An 18,610-nucleotide genomic window follows, 5' to 3' on the forward strand; every position below is an offset into this window, starting at 1 on the left:
GATCTGGGTTCACGACCCGGTCAGAACAAGGACTTTTCTGCATAGAGTTTACTCCCACAGCCCCAAAACATGCAGATTTGCAGATTAGGCAAATTGGACACTGACTTGACTGTAGGTGTGAGACTGAATCGTTGCATGTCTTTATGTGATAAATAAAAGTGTGACTTTTTGGAAAACACAAAACAATTGTATGAGTGACCACAAACCTTTGAACGGTAGTGTGTATTGGCAAACTGTCCATGAGTTTATAACTCATAAAACATGTGCACGTAATGTTCAAGCATGTCTTGAATCAACTCGGTGTGACACACCCTTTCCACAGCACTTCATTTGTTGACATGGAAAAAGTACAACATGCACAGATTGGGACCAGTAACATTCCAGAGAGTCACAGTCGTGTTATTGTTCAAGTGTTAGATAACCTGCATTTTCTGGGTGTGTATGTTCTGATAGAGTGATTAAGAATTACGGTATGTTTGCTCGTTATAGCCTTTATAAAACCAGTGCCGACCTAAGGCATAAGCTAACTGAGCAATGTAGTCGTGTGTGGAGAAAACAAATACTTTAACATATAGATATATTTAGTTCTCTAAATAGTGTTGAGCTGAGGTTGAGGTTTTATTTTTGCTCATTTAGTGTCATTTTGTCTTGGGTTGTTTATTTTGTTTTACATGAACTTACGACACATAATTTGCTGCAACAATGGACTCAGACATTTCTTCAGGCTATCGTTCTGCACGCGCTTATGTTTTGGTAGTGTTTACCCACAATGCCCTGCAACACTCCATGTTGCACATTCTTATAGCCTCTGTATATACTGTACGTTTAAACATAGTTATGGAAAAAATAGCAGCCGCAATCTGTGTTCTAAGGTGTTCTTAAAAACAAAAGAAGAAGAAGGACGACATCCTTTCTGATATGCAAAGGCCACCGTAGTTCTCATTTTGACGATTGAATGTTGCCAAATGTACACACTGGACCGAGCTAACTTTAAGAACCTAGCAATGTGTTAAAGGTGCCATATGTAAGAATGTGGCTAAAAACAGTTTCTACATTCAAATTCAAAATACCGAGGTCTTTTAGGTTTGGTTTTCTGACCTAACTGGCAACTCGTGGTTGCTCTGCAGCTGAGACTCTACTGACTGCAATGATCTCTGTACTGAATTCAAGTTTCTTCTGTCAAAATAGAACATTACAGATGAATATATTTATAGTAATATACTTATATGTATATATATACATATGTATATATACTCTAATGGTTATATACTTTTGCATATAAAAGTATAGCAAAACACAATAGATCACATTTATATATACACTACATACAAACCAAACAAAAGACAGTTTACAGAGTGTACAAGACGTGGTTCTGTTGATTCAGTCTCGTGAGTCACAGCAAAACAGCACTTTTGTATCAGGTTCATTGTGTCGTCAAACCAGTCGAGCTGCTGCTGCGATCTTAGCTAACGTTTGCGTTCCATCGTCCTTCTCTGAACTGCTTCTTCTTCTTCTATTCGTTTTTTTAGTGCGGGTCAAAGGTCGACGATGTTTTTTGTGATTTGTGTTTCGTTTGGAGGTGATAAACTGGTTTGTCGAGGCACGGCTTTCTCGGAACAACACAGCGACACAGGAATCTGACCGAGCCACATAGCAAAACAAAGACATAACACACACACACACACACACACACACACACACACACACACACACACTGCTGCCAACAAAACACTGAACACTGAAGTGTCAAGTTGCAACTTTGTTTTGCCTCATTAATAGATCGTGGACTTTAATCCCTGTCAAGGTTGGGCCGGTTACACAGCGATGAGGAAGTTTAATGATTAGGGCGACTGTGCTCAGACTGAATAACTCATCACAAACTGAAACACTGACGCATTGTGTGGTGCAATTTTCACATGATTCATTGAGCAGATGTAGAAACACACTCCTCACAGTCGCTTACAGAGGCTGCGACGCTGAACATGGTGAGTATCAAACTATGAGATTTCACACACAATGTTATTATTAACTGTACATAGAGACAAGTGTTGGAAGCTAAAAATAAATGAATAAATCCACGTTTCTCTCCCTTAGGCTTAAAACGAGGTGTAACATCGACGTAACATCCAGTTGCTGTGTTGTAACACGTCGTCTCCAAGAGGATGTCAACAAACAAATCTTCAAACTAAAACTACACAAAAGGACTTATTTTTGTTGGACTTGGACTTGTTTAACACGTTGCTCTTGGAGTTTAAATCTTTTATTTTTTCCCGTAACCTGAGGCAAAAATGTTTCTGCCTGGACGTTTTGTTTGGCGGGTTTTACTGATTCTACACATGTCGGCCTGTGGTTTGGAGCGTTCACGATACGACGGTGATACGGTCATTTGCTCACAGGTACACACACACACACACACACACACACACACACACACACACACACACACACACACACACACACAGATGCAGTGAAGATGACAGGATTACGCTCTTCATTTTCTCTTCGTACATGGACCAAATGTTTTATTCTCCAAAGCGTTACAACCATCTCTCACATTACACTGATGTTGTTTGCACATAATGTTACGATTACACGACTACATTGTCACAGCGAGCAAAGATAAAGATAATAAATAATAAACATTTAACAATAAGACTGTAAAAAGTAAAACAACTAAATAAAGAATGTACATTATAGACAGTTTATCCAAATATATACAGTATGGGCTTGATATTTGCAGTATAAACGGTAGGATATTCTATGTGTATATTCCACGTGTAATGACAGTATATTGCACATAGGATGAGTAACCTGTTGTAATGTGGTCTACTGAGAGCAGTACACTCTTAGAAATAAAAGTGCTAAGTAGAACCATGTAAGGTTCTTCAGGTTGTCGAGGAGAACCCTTTTTGGCTCCAGGTAGAACCTTTTTATAAAGGTTCCACCAAGAACCCTTTTAAAACCCTTTATTCAGGAAAGTGGTTTTAAAGGGTTCTCTGGATCAAAATGGTTCTTATTGGAACCATTAGTGTTACCAAGAACCCTTTCTTTGGGAAATTGTTTTTCATAAGCAAATGGTTCCAGGTAGAACCTCAGCCCTTGTAGAAGAACCCTTTTGGAACCCTTATTTCTAAGAGTGTAGACAGTTTATGCAAATATATACAGTATGGGCTTGGTTATTTAAAGTATAAACAGTTTGAACATGGGATATTCCATGTGTATATAATGTGAAAAATGACAGTATATTGAGTAACCTGTTGTAGTGTGGTCTATGGAGAGCAGTAGACCACACATGTTGAACTGAATGGAGATCACTTGTAACAACATCTTCCTCCATTAAAGGGTCTCTCTAAATGCACCATGAAGGACGAGATGTTCCTCTTGGCAGAGAACGACGACAGCGTGGACGTTCAAAACCTGACGGCAGATTCCAAACTCTGCTCAAAGAGCGACGGGTGCATTTTGTGTCTGGTGATCGACGCCCAGCTTCACGTCCATGACACCAACACAGAGTTTGAAGGCAGCTCTGAAGTTGATGAGGAGTTTGACCACGAGGGACCGAGAAAATCTAAAGGTAAGACACATTTATTTATTGATTTTATCTGTGGATTATTGGGTGTTTGGCTGTAAATAATGCATGGAAATCAACAATTTCTTTGTCTTTGTCAAAATCACCCAGTGAATCCGTCTCCCTCCCTCACTCCTCACTTTTGGATTTGATCTTGCACTTTTATCATTTTTGGGGAGAAATGTTCCAAGTGCTTTGCAGACAATTTAAATACTCGTTCATCCAAATCCTTTTTGGATTGGGGTTATAATTTGGCCCCAAAAAAACCCTAACATTCACTTTTTTAGGAACATGACTATCTTACCTTATGGGGATGTGGAATCATTTAATGTTAATTCAGGGGGAAAAGTTATTCATTTTTGGGACCCATTTTCAAAATAATTTCCTGGAGTTTATTAGTTCCAGAAACTATTAAGCAATATCATTTTTTTAACCTACTTTTTCCGTTTGTCACTGATCTGTTAACTCAAAACGAGAAGACAATATGATCAGTGTTCTCATATGTTCTTGGTCTTTACATGCTGATTTTCCACCTTTTTTTTTTATCTTGTGCATACAATTTAAATAATATGAAAAATATGAATAATTACTCATGGAAGTGTAATAATAACATGTTGAAACAAAGAATCAAAGATGTGACACTGAGCTGTGGAATGTTGGGAAATCATCACTAAACATGGAAATTGTGTATAAATGACATTGAACAATGGTTTCAAATCAATTTAACGTTGCATTTCCTCTGCTGCAGCATCAGTGACACTGTGTTACCAAACACCATCGACCGTGCCAACATGCAAGAAAGTGAAGTTTACAGTCAATCACACAGCTATTACACAGCTAAACCGAGCACAGGTACTGAACCGGTCTGTCCACAACCACAGTTCTTACTTCAAACCACCATGTTGTATAAATGCTCTCTAAAGTACATCTGTCTTTTATTAGATATCCATGGTGATTACTCAGCCGTCTGGGGTTTCCTTCGGCAGCACAGTTTTAGTTTATCCTCATAAATTACTCCATCTGACTCAAGAAATTCATGTTCCCTCTCTGAAGAAAGGTAACGTCGGTAGTAACGGTAATCATTGTTGAGCTCACAAATGACAAAAGTGTTTAACGTCACCACGTTTCCCCTCAGTTTGTTCACAGAAGCTGAATAAATGTGCCGAAGAATGTCGTGGTAGGGGAAAAAACAAAACAACAACAACAACAACAACAACAACAACAACAACGCATGAAACATTTCTTATTATGATTATTCCTTTTTCCCTTTTGGTATTAAACCATTCTTTTACCCTTTCTTATTTTCAGTGCCTGAACTCAGGATTGTAATTCCGAAAGAAATGGATTCTGTGGAGCTGCAGTTTGACGGCAGACGTGACGACCTCCCATCTCTGTGCATCAAGTACGAGGCCAACGGAATGTGTCAGGTCAGCGACATCTTTGTCTACACTTTGGTGGCAAAAAAGGTTCCCAACAGGTCTGTTTTAAAGGAGACATATTATACGCTATTTCTCCAAGTGAACATAGTTCCCTGGTGTCTTAATGAACATGTCTGTGACTTTGGTCAAAACACCTTAAGGATGAAGCACCACATCAGTTCAATCACTCTGAACAAAACAGCCCTGTTCAGAACTCTCACTTATGAGTGCCTGTCTCTTTAAATATGCAAATGAGACACAGGAAACTACGTCAGCGTCACTGAGGCTAACGGCAGCTAACAGCAGTTAGCATTTGGAAAAGCCATCACTATTGCCGTCATATATAAAATGTATCCACTGGACACATAAATCCTCTGAGGCTGGAAGTTTGTGTAGAACTCTGTGCTGCACTGTGCAGACAAGAATACAACACTTTGCAGACTTCCGCACTTTTAGGGGCAAGGCGGAGCTCCACGAGACAACAATTTCAGGAATTTATCCGTCTGATGTCAGATTGTGTGTGTAAGTCAACATCACATGTTTTATCTCCTGTACTTAGACTGAGGCACAAAAACATGACAGTCATCTTTTTTCACACTTTGCCGACTCATAGGACAACCAGAGTCCCAAATATAAGTATTAACATGATGATTATAAAGTTGATTTTGCATAATATTGTCTCCTATAACATAAACCAGAGTCAGGCTTGCTCTTGACACAGGTTTAGAGTCTTTGTGAGACAGATGTTACTCAATCAATATTGACTAGTTTCTATAGCCCATATACAGAAATCACAACCTGCCTCATGAGGGCGCAGTACTGTAATAACAATCAAAATGTAAACAAACGCCATCTGTCAGAGCCAGTATTGAGTTCATTTAGTTACGAGGTTCAATGATTAATGCAGGATTACTTGTTACAGTGTTATTTGTGATCACTTAAAGTAATTGGCCTTAAACCTTTAAGTAAATATTCCTGCAAGGAAAGTGAACGTGGATCGAGATCTAGATCTATAGACTATAGACTTAGGGCCAATTCCAATTCCTGTCTTAACCCTCAAGCTCAACCCTTAATCTTAACTGACCCTCAAAACCAAGTGTTGAGGGTTATTTTGTCACTTAGAAATGGGACACCCCTTAAATGCAGATACGTCTTCAGACTGTAGGGGGCAGAATAACGCGAAAGCTGCATAATCCATAATATGGGTCTAAACTAAGATAATACAATGGTTTTCATCATTTTTATATCTCTATTAACAAAGAAAATACTTCATTTGTAGCGCACTCATTTCGCTGCTTTCGACGCCATCTTTCTTATGTGGAAAAAACACGCAATGAATTCTGGGTAGCCGTTGCTCCAAAGGGTGGTGTCGGAAAATCTCAATATTGAGGGCGATATAGCCCTTAAACTTGACCCTCAACTTAATTTTTCTGAGAATCAGGACAGAACTTCTACTAGAGGGAGAACATTTTTGAGATTGAGGGTTAAGCAAAGAATTGGAATTCACCCTTAGACTTTGGAATGGAGTTAGTTTGTCAGTACATTATCAAATGACAAATCTGGAGACTTCAAACAGCTTTTCCACTTCCACTTATATACAGAACTAGATACTAGTTTTCTGCCTCCTTCCTATTGTTGAGGCTTCTGTGAGAGTCGTACTGTAATTCATGCAAATGTCCAAACAAAGATCACAGTTAACAAAAACTTAAAAAAAGTAACTAAAATTTAATTTAGTGTGTTTGTGCCGAGTCTGTCCAAGTTTTTTATTTTCATTCATGATAAAATGTTTTCAGTTTGTTTTTAATTTACAAATGTTGGACACAAGGCTGTGCAAGTTAAACATAGCTTTTGTTATTTTTAAAAACAGCATCTTTTGCTGGGTATTTATGACACTTATGACTTTTTTGAATCTTGCACCTGGAAAATAATTGTGATATAACAAAAAACTAAACTAAAACTAAGCATTTACATTAAAAAAAACACTTAGTTTTTAACTAATTAAAACCGACTCAAACTAAACTTGGTCATAATGTTTTTCTCCGCTGACATTTGTTATAGTGTTAGTAGAACGTGTCTCCTGATGGTTATGTATTATTATTATTATTTATGTTGCCATGTTCATGTGTGTCTTTAGTCTCTTGGCTATTTGACTTCTACCTGACACACTAACTTTGAGTTTGACTCAGGTTGTTCATGTGTCCTCTGCTTTTTTGCTGGGTTTTTAATGACATACAATACGTATTATGACCTTTCTGCAGATACTCCATAAAACAATAAAAACTAAACATTAGTCTAAGCATTTCCAAAAAACTTGCTCTAAAAAACGAATTAAAACCAACTCATTTTAAAAACAAAAAGTCAAAAGTCTCTTATGTGTTTCCTCTCCATGTTATGTTACAGTGGTGGAACAGCACAATCATCCCTCTCTCCTCTGTGACCCAATGCTTGTGTCTCATGGTAAATCTTTCTTACATTTACTAACATATAAACATCACCATGTCTTCACATGACTCTGACTCTCTGTTTCTGGCTTTTATTTTAAAGGCCTGGTACGATGAGAAGTATGTGCGTTCTCAATGGTGTCCTTTCACTAACATGGGTGAGAAAACACTAAAGTTCTCTCTCTTTGGTCAAGTTCACTGTGGAAAAAGAGCAGTTGCACTTTAGCATTTGCTATGTGTTCTGTTTCCTGTGTGTGTGTGTGTGTGTGTGTGTCCAGATTTCTCTCGTAAGACCGTGTGGCGGAACATGTCAGTGTCTGTGCACCCAACACACAACTATGGCCCAATGCTGCTGTGGAACCTGTCTGCCCCCTGCAGGCTGCAGGGTGAAGTGTGGCCATGTCTCAGGGAGAGCAGCTGCAGAGAGATGAAGGACTTTAGACAAAAGCTGGCAGATGGTGCGTGGAGACAGAACAGCAAAGGACTCTGGGTAAGTAAGAGTTACTGCATCAACACTTCTGTTCACACCGACATAAGAATGTGTGATTTAAAGAGGATTCACTCCGTGTCCAGGAGAGAAGAGGAGCTTTTGAAGACATTGACCTTCAGTTCTCACCATGTGTCATGGTAAAGTATTCTCAGCTAACACTATTTATTGATTTATTTTTGCTGCATAACATGATGACATTTTTCCCTTCAGACACATTGAAGAGCAGGAACACTGTGACACTGACTCTCATTTATAACGTGGGTCACTCATGTGCAGCTGATCACAGTAATGAGACTCCACCTGTTTGGAGGAAGCAATCAATGAAGAGGAAGTTCACAGTTTAACATACAGAGAAACAGAGTCATCTATTATATTTAAAGACATCAGAACACATGTCATAAATATCTTTAAACTGTACAACTATTTATCAAAAGAGGAGAAGGAGAGATACTTAAACACCAGAGAGAGGAAATCAGATGGTAAAATCAACAAAAGTTGTTTTTGCATCAAATTGTCCTGTGTTTTTAATGCTCTGCTTATTTTACCAACATGTGACTTAACACCAGGGAAAGTAATGAGATTTTATTAGGTTTAGTCCATTTTATAGGTATTTCTTTGCCTGTATGAGGACGTTTAACAGCAAGTGTAATAAAGTTACAACAAAACAACCACAGCAGCAGTTTGAGGGTCAGTTAATCTCAGATTTCTGCCCCTTTTTAAAAACCCATTACCTGAAAATGATAATAATCCATTTTAATCTAAAGAAACATTTTTAAGGGTTGATTCTGAATCCAGTCTTAGCAATGTGTTTTTTGCCTTTGTTTTTAGGGTTTAGAGTTAGGGTTAGTTTAACTACCTATACACACATCTGTGTATATGTATTTATTCTGTCTGATAACCATCAATAACAACAATAATAATCACTTGAGAAGGCAGTTTTTTGAAGAAATTGCAGTGGGTTTGCTGCTAAGAATGAGAAGTTAAAACAATGAATTCAACTGTGAATGAAAAGTGAATGAATGTTGATAACAAAGTTGAAAGTTAGTGCTAAATGAGGGACTGAAAGTAGGAAATATTATATCCAAAATCTGAATGCATTCATTCTGGTGTGACTGAGACTTTACCTGTGTGAAGTCTAATCTGCTGATTTGAATTAGCCGCCTGTGGCACCTTTGCTATCGTGATTTCACCTCATCATTAAAAACCTTCCAAACTAATTGTAGATGAAGACCGTGGTTCATAATTATTGCTCAGATGATCTCATTGTGACACAAGGCTCGACCAAAGATAAGAAAAGATATAGGTTTTGTGAAGAATTAGCAAAGCTGCTAACAATTAGCGGTTTTAAAAGTTGGGACTTTGGGGAAGATGGATGGATGGATATCAGTAAGTATAGTAGAAAACTGCTGTGTTTTAATTTGAATAAACATTTTCTTTGAGGAACATTTTGGAGTCTGAAGGACGTTTCTACTCTGTTTCAGTTTCAGAAAAACTTGATTTATCTCACTATAATAATAATAATAATAATAATAATAATGCATTATATTTTACTATGGGCAATTCAGTTTAACAGTTTCCCGGCCAAAAAATCAAAATACATCAGTAAATGAACAACATCGTCATTACGACACTATGAGTGAAGCAGCTGAGTGACGGTCACAGAAAGACAAGAAAATATACCTTTGACACTGAGCGTTTAATAACAGTCTGATCACAGAGGGAATGACAGAGTTTGAGTCATATCAAATTCACTGGAAATAACGTGATCAGGTTGACTCATTATACTTTTTTTCTCCAGACTGAACTCACAAAAAAGCCCATTTAACCAACAGATAAAATAAAAAAAGTGAAAGAGTTCAGTTTGTTGTCCACACGTTAACCACAGACTCCTTTTTTTACTAACAGGAAGCAGCTCCCTAGATACTTTAAAAAGAAAGTACAAAAGAAGACATAAAACTTATCTTTTTACTCTAGTCTAGTGTTTTATTTGAATTTGTCAGTTTATTTTACAGTTAAAACAAGGTTTTTAACCAATTGACTCTACAGCCTTTTCCTATTTATTCAATCCTATGTTGTGTGTCACTGTTTTTGCTTTTTAAAGTTTTATATTTATGCCTGTACAGCTATTAGAAATACTTTTAGAAAGCCAGTTTCCCTGTATGTTAAACTGTGAACTCCCTCTTCATTGATTGCTGCCTCCAAACAGGTGGAGGCTCATTACTGTGATCAGCTGCACATGAGTGACCAAGGTTATAAATGAGAGTCAGTGTCACTGTGTTCCTGCTCTTCAATGTGTCTGAAGCTCAGTGTCGTCACTTTCAGTAAAATGTGTACAAATGAGAGCAAGAGAATGTGAAACTTGTGTTTAATCATGTTTCTCATTCATCAGCACCTCAAAAATAACACTGTGTTTTTCCCATAATTAACGAACCTTAAGTCAAACAACATGAAACGTCTGAGTCTTATGTTGACTTTGATTTGTCCAGGTGAAAATAGAGGGAATGAGACATGAGTTTGGTCCGTTCTGTTTTAATCAGAGTAAGTTTGACACAAACTCATGTGAGAAAACCAAATGACGTATATGAGACTGGGAACAAATCAAATGTGTTCTTGTTGCAGCCGACAGGAGGCGCTGGACTCTGCTGGCCGTCGGTGCCTTGTTGGCCGTTTTCTTGACGCTGCTCGTGTTTTATATCAAGCGTGACTTTGTCAAGAGTGAGTTTTAATCCATGTTTAATTTCTCTGCTCTGGGATTACACTCTGAGAAAGAAATGTGCTGAGTCGAACTATATAAGGTTCTCATAGGAGAACCCTTTTTTGGCTCCAGGTAGAACCTTTTTATAAAGGTTCCACCAAGAACCCTTTTAAAACCCTTTATCCAAGAAAGGGGTTTTAAAGGGTTCTCTGGATCAAAATGGTTCTTACTGGAACTATTAATGTTGTCAAGAACTCTTAAAAAAAGCAAGCAAAATGGTTCCAGGTAGAACCTTAGCCCTTGTAGAAGAACCCTTTTGGAACCCTTATTTCTAAGAGAGTAAGGCATTTATTTTACGCTTAGTGCACCCATGGTAATTTGCCGTGGGAATAATACACAACTCCTTATATGGACATCCTGGGGGTGTGTGTTTATAGGTCACATATTCAGGCTATAAAAGTGTGTTTTTGTTGAGTCAAAGTTATGATTCCTTTTATCCTTTTTTAATCACATTTTTAGTATCGATATAAAGTCATTGTGGAGAAATCACAAAATAGATACGTTTTCCTTTTTGTTAATAAAAATGAGTAAAAGTGAATTTTGAACTGTGACGCATTTTCCAAATTTTCCAAATTAAATCTGATTTCGGTTGTGCTGGGAAAAAAATGATATAAGACACTCTATTTCACATTCTTATAGCCTGTCTATATAAACTGTATGTTTTAACATAGTAATGGAAAATAGCAGTGTTCTAAGGGTTAATTTCTCCTTTTTAATTTTGGGAATATGTGTATTTATTGTTCATTTTCAAACTTTTACAGAATGGGTATGGAGCTGGCATCATGGGGGACTTGTAAAAAGTGAGTTTTTATTCATGCATTTTTTTTCTATTTCATTATAATTAGGGCTGTCAAAAGATTAACATTTTTAATCAGATTAATCACAGGGTAGTTGTGGATTAATCACGATTAATTACCATTCATAAATATGCCAAAAATGAAAGTGAGAAAGTGCGTTAATGCGTTAAAAAAATGTAGGCGTTGATTCCACAAATTAATCTTCCTGCGTTAACGCGTTAATTTTGACGGCCCTAATTATAATGGATGTCAACAAAGAACAAACCAAATTTCTGAAACCCTTCCCTTGTTTTTCCCTGATTAAAGTTGGCAGGAAAGATCAGGTGGTGCTGCTGTCACCCCCGGATCTGGACAACGGCGTCACAGAGTCGGTCTGTCGCCTCGGCTCTCTGCTCCGTCACCGAGGCTTCGACGTGTCCGTGGACCAGTGGAGCAGGACGGAGCAGAGTTCTCTGGGGCCTCTGCCGTGGCTTCATTCCCAGCTCCTGAAACTGAATCGCCATCGATTCGTGGTCGTTTTGACCCACGGTGCCTTGCAGAGAGCCGAGGAATGGACTTCGGTCGCGCCCGAGAAGGAAGACGAGGGTCCTCGTCGAGCCTCGTCTCCTTACTCGGACGTCTTCGCCGCCTCCCTGTGCCTCATCCACGCTCACAAGCAGCAGGGTCGAGCCGCAGAGCGTTTCCTCCTGGTGAAGTTTGCTTCCAGTCCGATCGACGACGACGGGAAGCTGCCCGAGCTTCTCCAGGGACTGACTCTGTTCCGACTCCCCGCTCAGACCCAAGCTCTCCTCACCGAGCTCAGTCTGAAAGAACGGGCTTCATCGCGCGGGAAGTCATGGACGCGATGGAAATGGTGCGGCTCCGACGGATGGAGAGCGAAGACTAAAAACTCAGAGACTAAGCCGTTGAATCACTTACCTGGAAAAACATGAATGAAGCTCAGAGAGCTCGGTTGCCGGCAACCGAAAAACAGATTTCCTGTGTGATACAAGGTCACAGGCCTCGTTCACCTTCACCTCGTGTAGGTGACGGTGACGTATGTGTGTATCTGCACGAGTGTAGGAGAGAATAAAGGACGCATTCAGTACGGATTGGGAGCGTTCAGACCGTAGTTAGCGCAAATCTGTACATAAGCTAACTACTCCGGATGGAAACCAGAGCAGGACAGAGTCAAATACAGTATGAATGTGCTGTTGTTTTCCTCTCTTTGGACCAAAGGTGCTTCGTGTTTTGACAGCAGTAACCGACAGTGACGTCAAAGGCCTTTTCTACACTGTTGTTAAAGATTAAAATATTATAATATACAGCTGTAAAGGGTTTTATTGAAGAGGTCAAACTTACACCAAGACGAGACGACGACAATTGTATTCTATTTGAAGTTAACACACACAGGTGGTGACGGTTGTGTTGTGATGTCACAGAAATGAAAGCACAATTTATTGTTGTACATTGACGATGTTAAAGCTGCATTATGTAATAAATCTAAAGCAACTGGCCTTAAAATCCTCCTAATATGTCACACAGACTCAGGAGTAATGTCCATATAACATTTTGCAGACTGCAAATCATGTTTATGTTTTGAAATCTTGTTTTGGCATGTGGCGCCACCTACCGCCGTCTACCAATCATTGCAGTCAGTAGAGTCTCAGCTGCAGAGCAACCACAGGTTGCCAGTTTACGTCAGAAAAAGAAACCTAAAAGACCTTGGTATTTTGAATTTGAATGTAGTAACTGTTTTTGGCCACATTCTTACATATGGCATCTTTAATCTAAACCTGCAAAATCATTGTTGTAAAAACAGAATCAATAAACTGACAAAGGATCATGGGTCTGTTATTATTTGACAACTATTCATCTCTATATAGTGTTGAGGACGATGCAGTTATTAGTATTGATTAATGTTCTATTTTATTTACATTGAATATGTTGTGTTTAGGATTATTTTCATAATCGATTAATCTGACAGATTAATCACAGAACTGTTTGGTCCATAAAACGTCTGAAAAAATGTCCGTCAGTGTTTGTCAAACCTGGACATGATGACGTTCTTGTCCACAAACCAAAATGATTCAGTTTTTAATGAATTATTTGTTATAAGGAGCAAAAAAAACTTGTTTTAATCATAAAAAAAACCTTCAAACCGATTAATTAATTAACAAAATAGTTGACGATTTTAGTAATGGAGTAATTGTATCAGCTCTAGTTGTGAATATACAACCAAACACACATCCTGTTAATTTATCAACACAGAACATGTTACAGTATTTTAAGTGTAAGTCTCTTAAACTCTGGTCTATAAATAAGTCCATCTATAAATAAAGTTGCTTCTCTGTGATTGGTCAGTGTTAGTAGCACGCGACCTACTAGCAAAGAGGCTACTCGTGTGTCAGTTTCATCTCACCAGGAAGCGCTCGTTACTTCCTGCCGTGCAGTCTGAAGCGGGCGGTGCTCTGCGGCTGACGCGTGCTCCGCTCGCTCGGGACGTTCGTGGAACAGTGTTTGTTAAAGTGTTTGTTAAAGTGTTTGTTAAAGTGCTAAAGAAACATCGCTACAGTTCTACAGTTCTAACCCGGGTCAGTTAAAACAGGTAAATAAAAGCCACGAGTCATTTATTAACAGTCGAGTTAAACTCGGGTTTAAATGTTGACTGTTCTCGTTTCCTAGAGTCGATTTTTGTCAGAATGTGACACCGTGTAAGTGTAAACAGAGTAAAGTCAACGTTCAAGTGGAACAAACTGGTGTAAAAACACTCAGTGAGAACAGTTTGTGATTAATAATGATTTAAATTCAACACCTGGAATTAATTAAATGATAAAAATAAGCAAACCCTGAAATTATATTATGGAAAACTGAGTTCTAATCTTGACTTAATGTTCTAGAAGTTTGAATGAAGAATAGTAAATAGTATATATTGTACTGTTTGGTTAGAAAATACATTTGAATTAAATATTAAACGCATTAAAGTGTTAAACTGGGTCACAAAACATAAGTAACATCATGGTTGTGTATTTAAAATTCACAATAATGATCTAGTGTGTAAAATAAATAATTATACATACTTTTTAGTGTACAATCACCTTTTTTTTCTCCATTACACCAGAAAACTCAATTGTCAAAATAATAATGTCACCTTTGGACAAACTAAACATTATTTACGCACTGTACGTTCAAAATAAAGGGATACGTGGCCCCCTGGTGGAGAATAACATAAACAAAGCCTCCTGAAGACAACTGAGATTTATTTTTTAAAGGTCCAGTATGTAAGAAGTAGAGTAATTAAAAAAATCTATGTATTTATGTATAAAAGTGTTATTCAAAGTCTACAATAACCAAGAGATTCTACACTTATGCAAACGTGTTCTTTATATATTTAGTTGCATTTATGTGATTGAAAATACATTTTAATGTTTTGCTTTTATTGTGCAATTATAGTGCATTAACAATGATATATGTATATGTATGAGTATATTATACATTATCTGAGACGGAGCTAAAAAAACTATGTCGTTTAGGCAAAAATTGTGTAAAAATGTGTTGTCTAAAGAGCTCCAGTTACAACTATATTGGTCCAAAAAGATTCACATCTGAGCTTGGATGAAAGATGACATGGTCCACTTTAAAATGATACCAGAGACTATATTGTGAAAGAGTATTTTCCTAGACCAGACGAGCGTACAGATGCCTCACATGAGCGTTCTGCAGGCTGCGTGGCTGTGTTGTCTGGTGGTCGCTCAGGTTCACTGTTGTCCCAGCAGCTGCAGTCAATGTTCAGGCCCAGAAAGCAACCGGTGTGAGGAGTGCAGATCAGGATGGATCCTCCACACTCACACCTGTGTAGGTAATGTACACAGAGCATGTGCATCAGTCTGGGAAATAACAGAAGAATCATTAAAAACATGATGTTTTTGATCCGTTTTCATAGATGTTGACGAGTGTGGAACTGAGCTGGGGAAGTGTTCTCACAACAGCTACTGCTTCAACACAGAGGGGTCATTTGAGTGCAGAGGTCAGTGGTTAAGAACTACTTACTGTATATGATTTTATAATAATAAACATATTACATGATCATTTGCTTTCCTCAGACTGTGATTCAGCCTGTGTGAGCTGTATGGGCAGTGGACCAGCACGCTGTAGAAGATGTGCGTCTGGATACAGACTGACAGGCTCCAAGTGTTTGGGTAATTTAAATAAAGGAGTATTATCTCTGCAGCAGTTATTTACTCGTCTCTAAAAACGTTGTTGTGTATGTATTCTTTTGCCAAGATATTGATGAATGCAGTGACCGTGTGCTGGCCTGTCACGGTCTGGATGAGATCTGCGTCAACACGGACGGCTCGTTCAGCTGCGACTGTGCTCACGGGTTACATCGCAAGGACGGCGTTTGTGTGAAGAAGCGACTTCTCAGTGAGTCTTTATCACACGACCCGTCACACTATTCAATTCTGATTCAATACAGATCGGATTTGACGGAGTAGGACACATTTTTTTTACTAGGATTTGACTCATCAAGACTCAAAAACACTGTTGTGATTGGGTTTAAAGCTTTAATTTTGAAATTACAACCAATTATACAAGCTGTTACATACGTTTTGCCATCAATTACAGCTTTTCCCGCCTGCTTTACATGTCGTAAGTGAGAGGCTGTTTGTTCTCCTAAATCACAAATAGTTTATTTCCAAAACATCTAAAGAAATTACATTTAAAAACAAAAGTCTTGGTCTTTGCTGTGGTCTTGACTATAAACCTAGTTCTCTTCTCCAGCAGGCGTCCAGGACAAAGGTCTGTTTGAGGACATCCCTGACGAGGAGATGGAGGTGCTGCAGCAGATGTTCTTCGGGGTCGTTCTCTGCGCTCTGGCCACACTGGCTGCTAACGGAGACCTGGTCTACACGTCTGTTTTCATGGGAGGGATGGCAGCCATGGCAGGCTACTGGTTTTCTGACCGGTCAGACCGTTTGTTAAACGGTTTCTTTAAAGGACATTAAAAGGACTCTCCACTAACATTATTTTGTACGGCATGTGCACAAATGCAGCTGTTGAAGGAGGTGAATCTTACAGTTGTGTCATGGACGTCTTCTTCATATTTGGTGTGATATGTTTGTTTGTTTGTTTGAAACTGTCTCGCTTTACTTTGGTTGTGTACGCCCTTAACGCATCTCTTAAGGAATAATTATTATGAATTTTTGAAATTGAGGAAATGATCAATTGCCAGAATGCACTTTGAAAGTGGGAGGGAATTTGAGGTGACTTCATTCAAAAACCATACACTAAAATGACTTGATAATTGCTTTAATAATAGTCAGCATCACTCTGAACAAGAATCCAATGAAAATTTTATCGCATCTCTTAAGGTATACTCTAAATGAATTTTTGAAATTGACAAAATGATCCATTGTCTCGCACCTGCTCAGTGGTGACACTATATATAACTATATATATATATATATAGTTATATATATGTACTTATATCCTTTTCTTAGCACAACCTAGGCAATTTTACAACTATGTAAAAACACCTGAGCAAAACGTACTCAAAATATTTAAAATTGGATTGAATATGTGAAATTTGGAAATATGTCACAGTCCAAAGTTCACTTTTATGAACAAAAAGAGTTCTGCAGTTATTGCTACTTTATATCACTGCTAAAATGTGATATAAAATGAATCATGGACTTGGAGGACTTTGACTCAACAACACATAAGACACATTTTTTTAAGACTGAATATTTGACCTATAAACAAACACACCTAGGATGTCCATATAAGGAGTTGTGTATTAACTTACCATGGGTGCACCTCGAGCACTAAGGGCTAATCAGCATTGCGTGAACTCAGCTGTAACATTAAGACAGTTGTTTATATTCAAAAATGACAAACTTACACTTTGATTGGACAAAGAGAGACAGAAAGAAAGTCACCTTTATTTGGATATAAACAAGCTGGCCAACACTCAATAGTAATATTCTGATACAGCACATACAATAGCAAACTGGCACTGAGGACAGCCTCCTATGTTTTTAAAAAAACAGAAAACATCACAGAGTATCCATGCTTCAAACCAATCTTTGACTCAGTCTCACTTTTTTTTTTATATTTAATTTTTTTTTCATCTAGGGACTGCCTCTGATAAACGTCTTTTTAAGTAGATTCTCTCTCTCTTTCTTGTGCATTCACAACACAGTCGCAACCCGGAACACAAAGCCCACACACACACACACACACACACATGGCCACGCACACCCATACATGTGTGTATCTCTGTTTACATTTACACCCGCGATCTGGAAAACATGCTGCACTCTCACAGAAACTGCACAGGCTGTCACTAAAGACACAGTAAGTGAGACAGACGCACGTCACTCTCAAACACGACATCACACCGTCACGATGCACGATGCAGATGCAAATTTTGAATGTATGAGGGGCCCGATGCATCATGGGAGATTAGCTCACGTTCACACATGTAGTCATTCGGCATGCTGGACACTCACATTTAACTTGTTCCTAGGTCTTTTTTTTTTTTACTGTACAGATCAAACATTTACTTATACAAATAGTACAGTCTCAAACTGGCATATTCGAGAAATAATAAAGCTCAACTTAAAAACAAAAATTATAATAATAAAAAAGTAAACAATATTTGTTCCGTGGAAAACGAAAACGTTTGTGGCATTGGTCACAGTGATTTGTTTAATCCAAAGTTTCTCGCGACACGTCGTAAAAGAAAACAAACACACCCGTACACAACAATAACGTGAAAATGTATGTTCGGCTTCCCATACTTTTCCTTCAAGGCCTTACGATGAAAATCACTGGTGAATCTACAGGCCTTTAAAAACGCCAAACTCTCTCTCTCTCTCTCTACGTAGACTCACCGGGATTAAGTCTAAGTTCTCGTTTCTCCTCGACCGTATATATTTTTGTTTTGACACAACAGTAAAGAAATCACTCTGCATAGAGAACAAGAGATTATCCTTTTAAAATCCTCACTTTCAGTTGGCACGTTATGTAAAAATCAGCATGCGCGAGCGCAACTGACGCACGTTCCCAAGTCGTCTACCGTGGAAATCATAGAATATCTTATGCTATTTGGTGGTAGGAGAACCCCCCCCTACTTCAAGTATTCAGTAGATATGGACCT

The 18,610-nt window shown here is 38.3% G+C and overlaps 2 protein-coding genes across 8 annotated transcripts; both read left to right on the top strand.

Moving 5' to 3' along the window:
- Positions 1-2,288: 2,288 nt before the first annotated feature.
- Positions 2,289-12,711, top strand: il17rc (interleukin 17 receptor C; the record flags this gene model as incomplete). The annotated part of the gene is made up of 13 exons (XM_083892571.1): positions 2,289-2,396; positions 3,343-3,574; positions 4,317-4,420; positions 4,511-4,625; positions 4,877-4,995; positions 7,387-7,443; positions 7,531-7,585; positions 7,706-7,917; positions 8,001-8,054; positions 10,404-10,455; positions 10,537-10,632; positions 11,434-11,472; positions 11,776-12,711. 13 exons carry the CDS (start codon positions 2,289-2,291, stop codon positions 12,399-12,401), a joined length of 1,869 nt encoding a protein of 622 aa, XP_083748697.1. The 3' UTR covers positions 12,402-12,711.
- Positions 12,712-13,919: 1,208 nt separating this feature from the next.
- Positions 13,920-17,614, top strand: creld1a (cysteine-rich with EGF-like domains 1a). Of its 7 annotated transcripts, none has more exons than XM_083893014.1 (6): positions 13,920-14,056; positions 15,172-15,303; positions 15,392-15,475; positions 15,552-15,647; positions 15,733-15,873; positions 16,231-17,614. In XM_083893014.1, the coding sequence occupies exons 2-6, from the start codon at positions 15,279-15,281 to the stop codon at positions 16,452-16,454; spliced, it is 570 nt and encodes a 189-aa protein (XP_083749140.1). In that variant the 5' UTR covers positions 13,920-14,056; positions 15,172-15,278; the 3' UTR covers positions 16,455-17,614. The 7 variants fall into 7 exon arrangements, with proteins under 7 accessions (XP_083749140.1, XP_083749139.1, XP_083749136.1 ...); XM_083893013.1 differs by having other exon boundaries at positions 13,922-14,056; positions 15,225-15,303; XM_083893010.1 differs by having other exon boundaries at positions 13,979-14,073; positions 15,120-15,307.
- The last annotated feature ends 996 nt before the right edge of the window (positions 17,615-18,610 follow it).

This window comes from Microchirus variegatus, assembly GCF_963457635.1.
Source record: "Microchirus variegatus genome assembly, chromosome: 7".
Taxonomy (NCBI): Eukaryota; Metazoa; Chordata; class Actinopteri; order Pleuronectiformes; family Soleidae; genus Microchirus; species Microchirus variegatus.